The sequence below is a fragment of the Apium graveolens genome, chromosome 9, assembly GCF_009905375.1.
Source record: "Apium graveolens cultivar Ventura chromosome 9, ASM990537v1, whole genome shotgun sequence".
Lineage (NCBI taxonomy): Eukaryota > Viridiplantae > Streptophyta > Magnoliopsida > Apiales > Apiaceae > Apium > Apium graveolens.
The window spans coordinates 26,091,428-26,104,593 of NC_133655.1; the positions used below are offsets into that span (position 1 = coordinate 26,091,428).

General features: G+C 24.3%; 1 protein-coding gene across 1 annotated transcript; it reads right to left on the reverse strand.

Annotated features, from left to right (window-relative positions):
- Window positions 1-214: 214 nt before the first annotated feature.
- LOC141687526 (high-affinity nitrate transporter 3.1-like) lies at window positions 215-1,344 on the reverse strand. Its single transcript, XM_074492832.1, has 2 exons — window positions 1,018-1,344; window positions 215-879 (listed from the first exon to the last, which is right to left on the reverse strand). The coding sequence occupies exons 1-2, from the start codon at window positions 1,148-1,150 to the stop codon at window positions 398-400; spliced, it is 615 nt and encodes a 204-aa protein (XP_074348933.1). The 5' UTR covers window positions 1,151-1,344; the 3' UTR covers window positions 215-397.
- Window positions 1,345-13,166: the final 11,822 nt, after the last annotated feature.

The window sequence follows — 13,166 nt, forward strand, 5'->3', positions numbered from 1 at the left end:
GGCTTCGTAATTTAAACTGGAGACCGTTTACCTACAAACTTCCTTGGGTGCAAAATGCTACAATGGAATTCAAGTGGTGGTTCAGACCTTGCTGATAATGAGGCTTTTACACTGGTCTGACTGTTCGATTATTGATCTTATTCACGAACAAATCCATCATAGCAAACAAAATTTGCAAAGTAATAGTAATTAAACGGACAATTCAGAAAATTCATAAGATGTAAACAGTAAAATCTTCAATATATAACAAACAGAAAGAACTATATAATTCCAGCTTCTCTAATCCACTCATCTAGTCCCTATAAAGTTACAACAAGGTCTGCTTATTGATGAGTTAACATAAGATTGAGGAGCCTAATATCACCAGACACATAGGTAAAACGAGGAATAACCTTGCTCACTTTTGCTGTGAACTTCTTCCCTTTCGCTTCTCCAGGTAAAAGAAGCCGGCTAAAGACACAATAGAGAAAACAGAGAAGCACACAGATGCAATATCAAGGGAGACATGGCGGCCAGTGACCGCCTCTACCTCAAACAAGTTCTTTTTCTTAGCATCATCAGTGCTTTGGCCATAGGCAACTTCTTTGTCCTCGGCATTGAAAACATAAACCCTCACAAAGTACGTTGCTTGGGGGGTATCTCTTTCTACAGTCCAAGTAACCATATCCTTTGAAGGTTTGTAATCCCTGTTTACAATCTTGTGTTGGCAAGTTCTGTCCTTCTTAAGCTCATCTTTTGTTTTGCGCCATCCACGATCCTTTTGACTGACCGGAGCATAGCAAAGCTTTACCTTTACAGTTTTGTAGGTTGATTCTGTTCCTGGAAAGGTTTTGTTGAAAGACCATGTTACAGTGATATTTGCTTCCCCAGATTTCAACACTGCAATTTAAAGTCTCAATCAAATTATTGAACAATCCATTCTATTTTGGAAAATAACAAAAATGAATCTTGGAAGTACGATATTATGAACGTATTTTAATTTAAGTAAATGGTACATATGTTTAAATCTCTGTATACCTTGTCCGCTTTTAGGAGACGCTGTGACGAGGATAGAATGTTCCAGGTCAGAGAAGAGTTCGTTAGCATAACAACTCAAGGCAAAGGAGCAGAACAATATTGAAGCTACAAACAGAATACTAGAGGCAGCCATCGTTTGATTCAACTGCGTTAAGTATATAAAACACCGCGATGATCAGATGAGATGAGAGAATATGAAGAGCCGGGATTGTTATGTATCTGGTGCAGGGGGCTGCTTACTTATTATATAGAGGACGGCAACAAGGACAAAGGGACAAGGAAATGGTCAGTAGACTGCCTATTTGCTCTTTAATAATCTTAGTCAAAACAAATGTAAAATTGGCAGCTTTCGGGAATTTACAAAGGATTGTTAGTATAATGCCTGATAATTAGATGATATTTAGATGTTAAACATTGGCTATCAAGCTTGTTCAAGGGGTGGGGGACGTGGGGTATCGTTGATATAAAAGGTAAGTTGGAATTTAGTTTATTGACATTGACTTTTTGTTGGATTATCACATTTGATAGGACAGAGTATTTGAGGTACTGAGATTTTCTAATTTTGATCAGTTAAGGGTTAGTCTAGTTTCTTAATTCATGCTGAAGACAGTATTGGAATTCTCTCCGATGCACTTGTACTTCTTTATTCAGTAGCTAAAATTACGTAATTCAGTAAATCTTCGTATTCCAACATCTAGACGCAAGATATCCCGCCCATAAGATAGGGTATTTCACTCGAAGCTTGACAGTAATTTTAATTCTATATTAGATCAAAGTGTAGTAGGTGTGCTGGCTGTGTAAAGAGCAAATGACAATAGACAGCGGAGACTCGAGATAACCCAAGTTGCTCTGTGGTACAAGTGAAAGGATTGTTTGAGTCTACAAAGTCAAAATTTGGCACCAACTAGGCTATATAGGGTTTCCAAGGGATCAAAAGCGACGACTTTCATAAGCCAAGCCAGAGAGGGAATAACATCTATTATATTATATCTTATATATAATTGGAGTAAGACAGTTTTGCTGGTAAGCTACTAGGGCTGCACACACGAACCGTTCAACCGCTCGCAACCGAACCGCATTTTGCGGATAATCGTGAAACGCGGGTTGGTTGTGAATTTAAATTTTAAAAACCGCTCATTCGCGGTTTGGATGCGGTTTTAAATTCTTGAAAATCACAAAACCACAACCGCAACTCGCAACATATATTTATAATAAACTATATTTACAAAAATGTAGTTGATATCATATAAATTAATAAGTATACATATTTTTTTAACTAATCTTATGTTAATGTTAAGATTTCGTTTATAAGATTCACAATCATTATAAGATATATAACTAAACAAATAGAAAATGTAATCAACATGTAATTTTTTTTATTCTTCTTTTTTCTTTTCTCTCGCCTTCATATTTTTATATGTTTTTAATATTTTTGCTCCACACGGAGCATTAGTTTATATTTTATTTTTGAATGTAAATTTATCACGTAACTTAAACTTGAATTTATTAATATTCCGAATTTATTTTTTTGCAAATTATTAATTATTTTAAAATAAGTGGTTGAACCGCAAACCGATCCGCAATAACCGCAAATTCGCAACCGCAATTGACGCGGTTAACCGCGGTTGCGGATGATAATTTTCTAAAATCGCTCAACGCGGTTTGGTTCGACTTTTACCCCAAAACCGATCTGATCCGAACCGCGTACACCCCCATAAGCTACTATGGTTTGTTCGTCACACAAACCCCACCCCTAAAATATAGGTATAATATAGAGTATATTTATTTCATTTATTATAGATATAATATAGATTATAATTATTTCATTTATTCTATTATTTTATTAAAATATTAAATCATTTGTATAAATAAACACATGTAATTAAGTAAACTCATATAAATTGTTCAATTAAACTCATTTTAATCATTTAAATATGTAATTATTTTAGATAATAACCTTACACAAATATCATAAAGATATATAACCAAATGAACAAATAAAAAACTAATACATAAACAAAAAACCCTAAAAAATATATAAATAAATTACATTAATTATTTAATACATTAGATATTACAACAAATAAACATTCAATTAAAAATTTAAAAAAAACAAAAAATTAAATTTAAAAATTCATAATAAATGTGAAATCACTATAGCAAAGTTTTATAATATTTACCTATATAAGGGTGATTCAAATTAAAATACATAAAAATAATTTATTAACATATTGCATGACATGTTAAAATTTATTTGCACTGTATTAATATGAAATTAAGTTTTATTATAGAAAGTACAATAATCGGTTATGAAAATTATATTATATTATAAATTTTAGAACACATATGTTCTCAATATTTATATTAAAATATTACTCACAAATCAAAATATTTAACAAAATCATATAAAGTGTATGTATTTAGATATATTCAAATCATTATTGTTGTAAAAGTCATAGATCAAATAGTTTAGTTGTAAATAAATTTAAAAAATAGTTTATTTAGAAAATAAAAGAATTATTGTGTCATATACTATTATATTAAGTAAGAACGATAAAATTTTAATATTTGTTGATTTTAAATTACTAACAACAAAAAGATGTCTAATAAATACAATACAAGTTAACATAATAAAAAAACTAATACTTAAATATATAGCATCATTAAAAATTATTTGTATTATTATTGGTTAACATTTGAATGTACAATTATAATTTATATATGTATTACTAATATTAAAATTAAATTATTAAATTATAATGCTAACTTAACAAACATAAATTCTTTTAGAAAAAGATTAAAGTTTCAAGAAAATATATATATATATATATATATAAATTTTATAAACTAGCCGGTGCAATCGAAACATGATTTCCTTTGATCGGTTGGTAAACGGTTGTTAACACTTTCCAAAATAAAGTTAAAATATATATATTCTATTTAAAAAAATTAAATCATGTATTTGAATATAAAAAAATTAAATCACGTATTTGATATAATTATAAACTCTTTTAATGATAATCCTACTTATTTCTAATCGCACCGAACTTCTTTTTCATCTTTTTTGTTAAAAAACCAAACACTTTCAAAATTAATTTAAATAATTCAAATTTTAAAAATAACAATTTTTTAACAAATCAAGAACAAATTTTTTAAAAAAATTTATCACATCATCCACATACACCAAATCAACGAAATCAAGAGCATACCCGGCTCGTGCGGAGGGCCTTTTTTTAACTATTTAAAATTTGAATATGTTAATAACATGATATATAAATTATTAACTTTGTTATGAATTTTAATAATATATATTTATTATCTGATATAATTTAATTTTATATAATAAAAAATAATAAAATAATAAATGTTTTTTAATAAAAAAACACTTAGGGTTATCCAAGACTCTTTACTCAAATACCTAACTAACTCGTGTTTTTTAAAAAAACACACACACAAATAATAAAAATAGCACGTACATATAACTAGAGCTAGACTCCTCCACAACTCTTACATGACATGCCCCCGGACTCCGGCACGAGCACCAATAACAAAATAAAAAGTAAATTTAAAAATAAGTTTTGAACACTAAAATTTTAATTAAAAATTTAAAGATTTAAAATGCTAATATTAAAATATGAGTTATGTACAACAATTTTTTTATATTTAGGTTTTAATAATATTTACTTAAAATTTGTGGGATTCACGGACTTTATTTGATTTTGAAAACAATTTTTAATTCAATTTACTTTTAATAATATTGCATTAATTTGAATTATATTGATATTGTGTTTAGTTAGAAAAAGCTAATTGGTTTATTACTAACAACTATAATAATAGCATTTTATTTTATTAAATAGATTTTTGATGTTATTTTTGAAAAAGAATAAGACTTGGTTAGAAAATATTATGTGTGTTAGCTGAAAATGATAATTGTTTCGTTATTAATAATTAAAATATTATTATTAAATTTTATAAAATAGACTTTCTCTAAGAAATTTGGAGAAGTGGGTCTTTTAGTTGGAAGAAATGGAAAAAAAGGAACATGTTTAATTTGAAAAAAAAAAATTATCGATTAACTGACTAATTAGCAAAATTTTAATATTTTGCTTTTATAATATATATATATATATGATAATATAGTATAAATTATAAAGACAATAAAATAACTTCAGCAAGCACCTTAATTTTTAATGTTTCGTGTATTATTATACATAAAAATATATTTTGTTAAATAAAAATGTTCTTAATATTTTTGTAAAAAGAAGTGTTATAGTTGAATAAAATATAAAAGATAATGTGTTTTTAGTTAAAATGGTAACTTATATACTAATTAAGTAAAGTTAATCCAGTAAAATATGAAATGAAACTATTAAGTTAGGTTAGTTATGTAAATTTATAAAGTACTGTACCCATACACAGTTGTTTTAAATAATTTTTATTTTTCTTTATTTTTATTTTAATATTGTATTAACTATAGTTGTTATAAAAACAACTTATATATTGTTTCTCGGCTCGATGTTATTATATTGACCAACGAATTATCTTTTAGTTTAATTTTTTAGCCCGATTTAATAATATAATATTTGACAATGTCAATAGTATTTATTACTTAATTTTATCTTGAACAACATTTATATTTACACAAACACCGTGTCATACTCGCATACTGTGGTCGGTTATATTTAAATTAATTTCATGAATTTCATAATTTTTGACGATAATATTATATAAGATAATTATGTCAAAACAATAAATTAATTAAGTGAGGACATTTAAATAATTTTATCAAATACTCTACGACTACCAAACTTTTAGTATTTCGTCTATTATGATATATTGTAGATTGTAGATTGATAGAAAAATTGAAATTTTGATCGGTATGGTCCTTAGTTATATTTTAAATTGAAAATATAAAATATTTTATGAATTTTTTTAGTAAGGTCATTAGGTAAATTTAACGTGTACAAAAAAACAGTACCAAAACATTTAATATGTTATCGATTACATAATGATATAGATTGTAGATAGATAATATTGATGTATGATACTATTGTTAAATTTTAAAATAAATATATAAGAATTGTTAAATTAAATATTAAACAATATTCTAGAATTAACCATCTAAAATTTGACCCCGTCAATAACATAATATAAATAATATTCATATCATTAATTTTAATAAACCTATTTACTATATTAAAATTTATTATTTTTTGGTAATTTATTTTTTATAATATATAAATAATTAATGTATAACAACAAAATTATGAATGTTATAATCCATCCATACATCGCACGGGTTATAGGCTAGTCCCATATTATAATAGAAGAAACATTACAAATTTGGTAGTCGGACGGTCGGTACTTGCTTAAATTATTTAATTACCCTTATTTAATTATTCACTTACTTTTTTGTGACTAATTTGACTTATATGCCTTATAAAGTATCTGTTCTAACAAATTTCGGAGTGAGCAAGAATCGAGGCAAGTATCCGGAACGACAAAAGATAAGCCATTGACCACTTGAGTACTTAATTATTCTAATTCTAATTATTGGGTCGATCAATTCTAATTATAATTGATATTAAAGTCAACTTCCTCTATTAATTTACAATTTCAATTCTATTTTATATCGAACTCTATATCATTATAATTTATATTAAATTCAACTTCTTCTACCAATCTATATTTTAATTCATATCAAATTCTATATTATTCTAATTTGTTACTTGGAGCTAAATTAAATTTAAGCAAACTAAATATAATTATTAAGATTTAGTTGATATATCATGTGAATCGGGTTAAGATAAAATAATAATACTATCAGTACTCCTAAAAAAATTATACTAATGAACTTGGATAAACAAAATAATATATTTTATTTATCCAGGATTAAAAAATGCATTATACAATTGATTCAGACTAACACAAAACTAAAATAAAAATACAATTCAACCAACAAAAATAAAATCATATATACTGTTTATTCAGTCTAAAACAAAATTATCTTATTGATTCAGATTTTTTTAAAAAAATAAAATCAAACTAAAAATAATTAGTTTGATTTGGTCGGTATATTGGACATCTGGCTAAAATAAAATAATGAAAACCACTCATCCGAGAAAATCAAATTAACATTAGACTAAGTATAATTCATATCCTATTAATGTGAACTAAAAAATCAAATTTTAAATGAAATATAAATATTATTTTTTTAAAAAAAATACACGAATTATCAATAAAATTATATCGTGGAATCAATAATATTGTCTCTTTCAAATATTTTTTTATAGAATTATAGTTAATCGATTAAGTAATCGACATGCTAAAATAATATTTTTAAGGTCCCAACATAATGGAGACATTATATTTTTACCTTAAATAAAATAATAATTTTATTATAATAACATTTTCCTCCTTACCAATGCTATCACTTTAAATAAGTTTAAATGTTCTAAAAAATTATGAACATATATATCTATTAATATAATTATTATGAAATCATATCATTTAAAGTTTTAAGTCAATAAAATTAAAAATTGAATTCAATTTTTTTAAAAAGAATATATAATATTAAAAAAACTGTGTGATCCGTACATTGCACGGATTTTAAGCTAGTTTTATATAATATACTCATGTCTTGTATATCTTGTTGTTAACATGCATTTGTGAAAATCCTACTGTTGTAGCAAGTAAGAAATCATGAAACTTTTATTTGTTTAGTGTCGGTGTATCTTTAGGTATTTATAAATACTTCCTTTACAATCGGTGCAATTACACATCTTTATTATATTTTTATATTATTTAAATTTATAATAAAAAAAATTTGGATCATTACATTATTAGTATATTTATAAATAATAATATAAATATTTGTTGTTAGCAAGATTCGAACATGAATTTTGGGTAGTATATAAATAATTATATAAATATTTGTTATTGTTGAGTTTGAATCTAGAAGCTTTAGTAGTGTACAAATAATAATATAAATATTTATTGTTGGCGGGTTTCGAACCTAGAAACTTGAGTAGTGTATATTTTTTTAATATTTGAATCTAACGGTCCTAATCATTTGATTAAAAAGACTTGACGATCATAAATAGAGATAACCAAACCAAATAAAAAAAGGCATATCAAATTATACAAGGTTGAGTGTTAAACATGTTGAATGACATATATTAGTTTAATCATCAAACTTTAATGAAATATCATTTGAATCACTAAATTCAAACTAAATAAAAACATATACCTTTAAATTTGTGTAAGTACTTAAAATTATTTTTATGGAGTTCTAAACATTTTTCTTGAATGTTATTGCAATCAAATTGAAATTTACTTAATCTAGTATTTTGGATTATATCGTTAAATATTTAAAAATTTATGTAGTATTTACTTTTAATTTTGTAGTTACTTTTTTATTTAAGTAAACATATATTAGTATATAAATTTAGAAAATCTAGATATATCATTTTAAATACTAGAATACATAACTTTTCATTTTGTTGCGGTGACATTCAAGAAAAAGGTATGAAATTCCATACAATTATTTTTTAATATTCGAGTACAAATTTTAAGATATTTGCTTGAAATTTTTTACTCCCTCAATCCCTTTGAATAGTTTACATTTATGAGAAGGTGCCTGACACGTATTTTAAGGTGCATAAAAAGTATAGTTATATAACTTATTTTTACAATTTTCTTTTTCTGAATAAAAGTTGAATCTTTTAATTTTTATTTAGAAAAACAAAATTGTAAAAAAAAATTACAGAACTATATTTTATATGTACCTTAAAATGTGTGTCGAACACTCTCTAAAAAATGTAAACAATTGAAAAGAACGGAGGGAGTATAATTTTAGTAATTCAAGTGATACCTTATTAATATCAGTGTCAATTGGCACTTTAATATTTAATCCTTAGTTTTAATAATCTATTAAATGAATTAGTAATTCTTTTTTATCCCACGATATTTCTTATACTCATTCCTTATCTAATATTTTATTATTATAAATGTATTCTATCAACAACAAAAGTGCAAGAGAGAAGAAGATAGTGGTTCTACATTGTAAAAAACTAGGATTTAAAGCCGCGTAATTTTTCCAAAAATTGTGTATTTGTTATCATTATTTATCGAAATTAATTATATGATAGTTGATACGGTAAATTAAAAATTCCGTATTATATATTACATCTATATTATATTATAATAGACGAAATATTAAAAATTTGGTAGTCGATGGGTCGATCGGTACTTGCTGAAATTACTTATAATTCTTTTTAAATAATATAATATTAAAAAAATTCATATATTTTAATTTGGATGGGCATAGACTTATTCTTCGCCTATACACCAATTATCTTTTGTGGTTGCACCACTAATATTGATGCTTCGAGTCTCCTACTTCCACATTAATTATGTTATTAATTTCAATGGCTCCCACAAATTTCATCGTTTAATATCTCCAAAATTTCAAATTATTAACCAATACAGCAACTAAGTATTCAACAACTCATTAATGTAGGCATGTCACGAAACAAACCCTGATAGGACAATTCTATGTATAAAATAAAATAGTAACAAAAATATAATAACTAAATTATGATATATTAATCTATCTGTATATTAATATTATATAAAAGATAAAATATTGAAAGTTTTGATACGGTACATGTTTTTCGGTACAGGTTGAATTTACAGAATTACTCTTATTTTTATTAAAAGTTTTATTAGCCTTAGTAATCGAATTATAATAGGAAAAAAAAAATTGTTTTCAACTATAGCACATTATCATATTTTATTTCTCTCAATTAAAACAATTTCTCTAAATATCACAGACAAGTTTATTTAATAAAATAGAATAATTATATTATAACCACTAATAACTAATAAATTATTTTTTCAGCTACTTAATTATTTATTTTATTTAATTATTGTTTTACTTAAAGACTTTGTTAAACTCATTGACTTTAACAACCCATAAATTCTTAACAACCCATAAATTTTTAACTGTTTTACAAGAATAACTTAACATCATCGTCCTTATCACTCGACAACAACAACAATCTCATCTCATCTCATCTCATCGTTCAACACAATGCAAAAACCCTCTTTTATTTTCTTTTTCTATTTTTAAAAACCTCTAATCTAAAATCAATGCAAAAGTTAAAACCATCCGCAGCTCTAACCAATAGTTGTCGTGGATATATTTTGTACGGGTCCACGATAAAAATTATTTGTTATACAATTTTTACTATTAATGTAAAGACAAATATACTTAAAGTAAGAATTATCTTATAATTTAATTACATAAAAAAATAAAAAAATATTTGATTTTTGAAGTCGAATTATTTATCTATCTATATTATTATATTAAATACGAAACTTTATGGTCCTTCCTTCAAATACATAAATGTCCTTTCTTAAAAAAAATTAATATTTTACTCAATTGCCTTTAATTAATATTTAACTAATTACTTTTATACGTAAAATACGTTGCCTTTTTTATTTTCACTAACTAAAACAACTTTTTTCTCTACAAATAATTTATACAATTCTTTTTAATCTATAAATATTTTAAGTAAAACATGTTATCTTTTTTATTTTCTCAAAATAAAACAAATCTTTCTCTAAACATATTACGAAGAGTTCTTTTTAATATATGTTAATTATCTATCTATCTTCTATACTATCTATGTTATCATATAAAGACGAAATATTAAAAATTTGGTAGTCGGTCGATCCGTACTTGCTGAAATTTACTTTATTATTTTCATTAAACTAATTAATTATTCTTATTTAACTATTTGATATTAATTCAAAAAACCAACGCGGGATCTCTGCTATTTAACAAGAAACATTCCGACTAAACAGTCCATATACTTACGGCTTATACGCAATCGAATCTAATTAACACCCTTGAACCCTTCCTCCTAACAAACTCTTATCGCAAACTAAATTTTTTTAGCTAAAATAAATAATTACATTCTCTTTCGAATTCATCAAAAGATACGCGGCATCTGTCAAATTAATTACTTAATTACAAATAATATAAAATATTAACATATGTTTTAAGTTCAATTATTTTAATAAAAAAAGAAAACTTATCATTTAATTTATTAGAAACAAAATAATAACATAAATATAATTAGAAATAAAGTTGTATAATGAATTCAGGGCAAAATAAAATAATACATAATATTCAGCCGGACCCAAAATAATAATACTATTGAACCGACTAAAATATTATTCAAATCAAAAGATAATTCGGTGGGAGATATAATGGCATTAATACATACTATTCATTCAGTATTAAAAAATTATACCATTCATCTAGGCTAAAATAACAAATAAAAAAAACTAATAATAATTAATTTGATTTATTACATCGATTTAAAACAAAATAATATTAAACATGCACTAAAATAAAATTCCAAATAAACTAAATTTATATACTTGGATTTGGTTGAAATAATGGGCTTATGTGACTATAGGTTCCTTCCAATTCTATAATTTTCATACTATTTTGTTGCATCTGCACTATTAAAATTTGTCACTTTGTAGAACAGTGTCATAATAAAATAAATCATTATATACTACTCAACAAGGCTAGAAGAGTTTAATACTTTTATTCCAAGAAAAAAAAATTTAAATAAAAAATATATATTTAGACCAATTAAAATCAAATAATATATTTTTACACTAGCTAAAAAAATTATATCATATATTCCAGTTTAAACAAATTTAAATTAAAGCTGAAAATAATAAGTTGAATTTATTCGGTATAATGTTTTTTATACTATAACAAAATAATGTGTACAATTGATCCTGATCAAAAGAAGACAAAAATCAAATTAAGAGTAATTTCTACTATAATCAATATTAAAATTTATCTTTTAATTAAAATATTATTATCATTTGTATACACAACTATAAATATCAATAAAACTATATGTCACAGTCCATAATATTATTTTTTATTAGATACATCTTATTTCAGAGATATCACTTACATATACGTGTATGTGTATGTTTAATTATTATCAAATAATATTATTAAATATTTTAAATGACAAGTTTCTTTTTTTTAAAAAAAATTTCAAATATAAATAAATTTAAAATATATATTAAAAATGATCTATGTATCACACACGTTCTTATAAACTATAAGATTAGAGAAAATAATTAGATATGGACTTATACTTCCATATCTGCATCAGTTGATAGATTGCATATGTTTGACTTTCATCATACGTCTTGAAACTCATCCCAAACTGAATTTTTTTTAGAGTTTTAGAGAATATATATCATATCAACATTAGTACTAACATGCTCATATCACGCTAAATCACTAATAAAAAATCATTTCAAACTCCGATTATAATCCGTTGTAGTTTTAGCGCGTAAATTTTAATCATTGAAATTTTTAAATCAAATTTATAATTAGATATAATAGTAATCATATAAATCAGCAAAACATTTGAATCTTATCAATAATCAAAATAATTTTAAATTAAAATATCATAATTGAAATACATGACCTATTTAATTCGGCCGGATATATATATTTTTAAGTATCTAATTATCGTGACAGTGTATAAACTTATTTATTTTAAAATCTAATTATTATAAATAGTTATTAGAATATAATGAAAGATATATCCGGTTATACCTATTGAGATATACTTACTTTTTTAACAAATACAATTAATAAAATATCAAAATACAAATAATAAAATTATAATTATTTAAAACAACTGTGCATTGCATGGGTTTTAGGCTAGTAAATTATAATTTGTATTTGATATAATCCTTTATAGGACAACAAATTTTAATGTTTGTGGATGTTTACAAGGTGTTAAAGTGAGACTCGAAAAATCTTTTGATTATCTGATTTAAGTTATCAGTAAATTTGTTTATATGTTGAAAAGTTGTTAATAAAACTGGGTCATGTTTCATCCTTTTTTGAGCGAGTAACTTTCTGTTTTTCTTCCATTTCTTACTTTTTTACTCTTGCTATTTTTATAATTTTTCATAAAATTTTGTTTAAATTAATTTACATGAATCATCATCACTTAGAAGAACACTCTCCTAATATATCTAACATTTTAATAGTATGAAAAAAGACTAACATAAAAAAAATAACAATCACA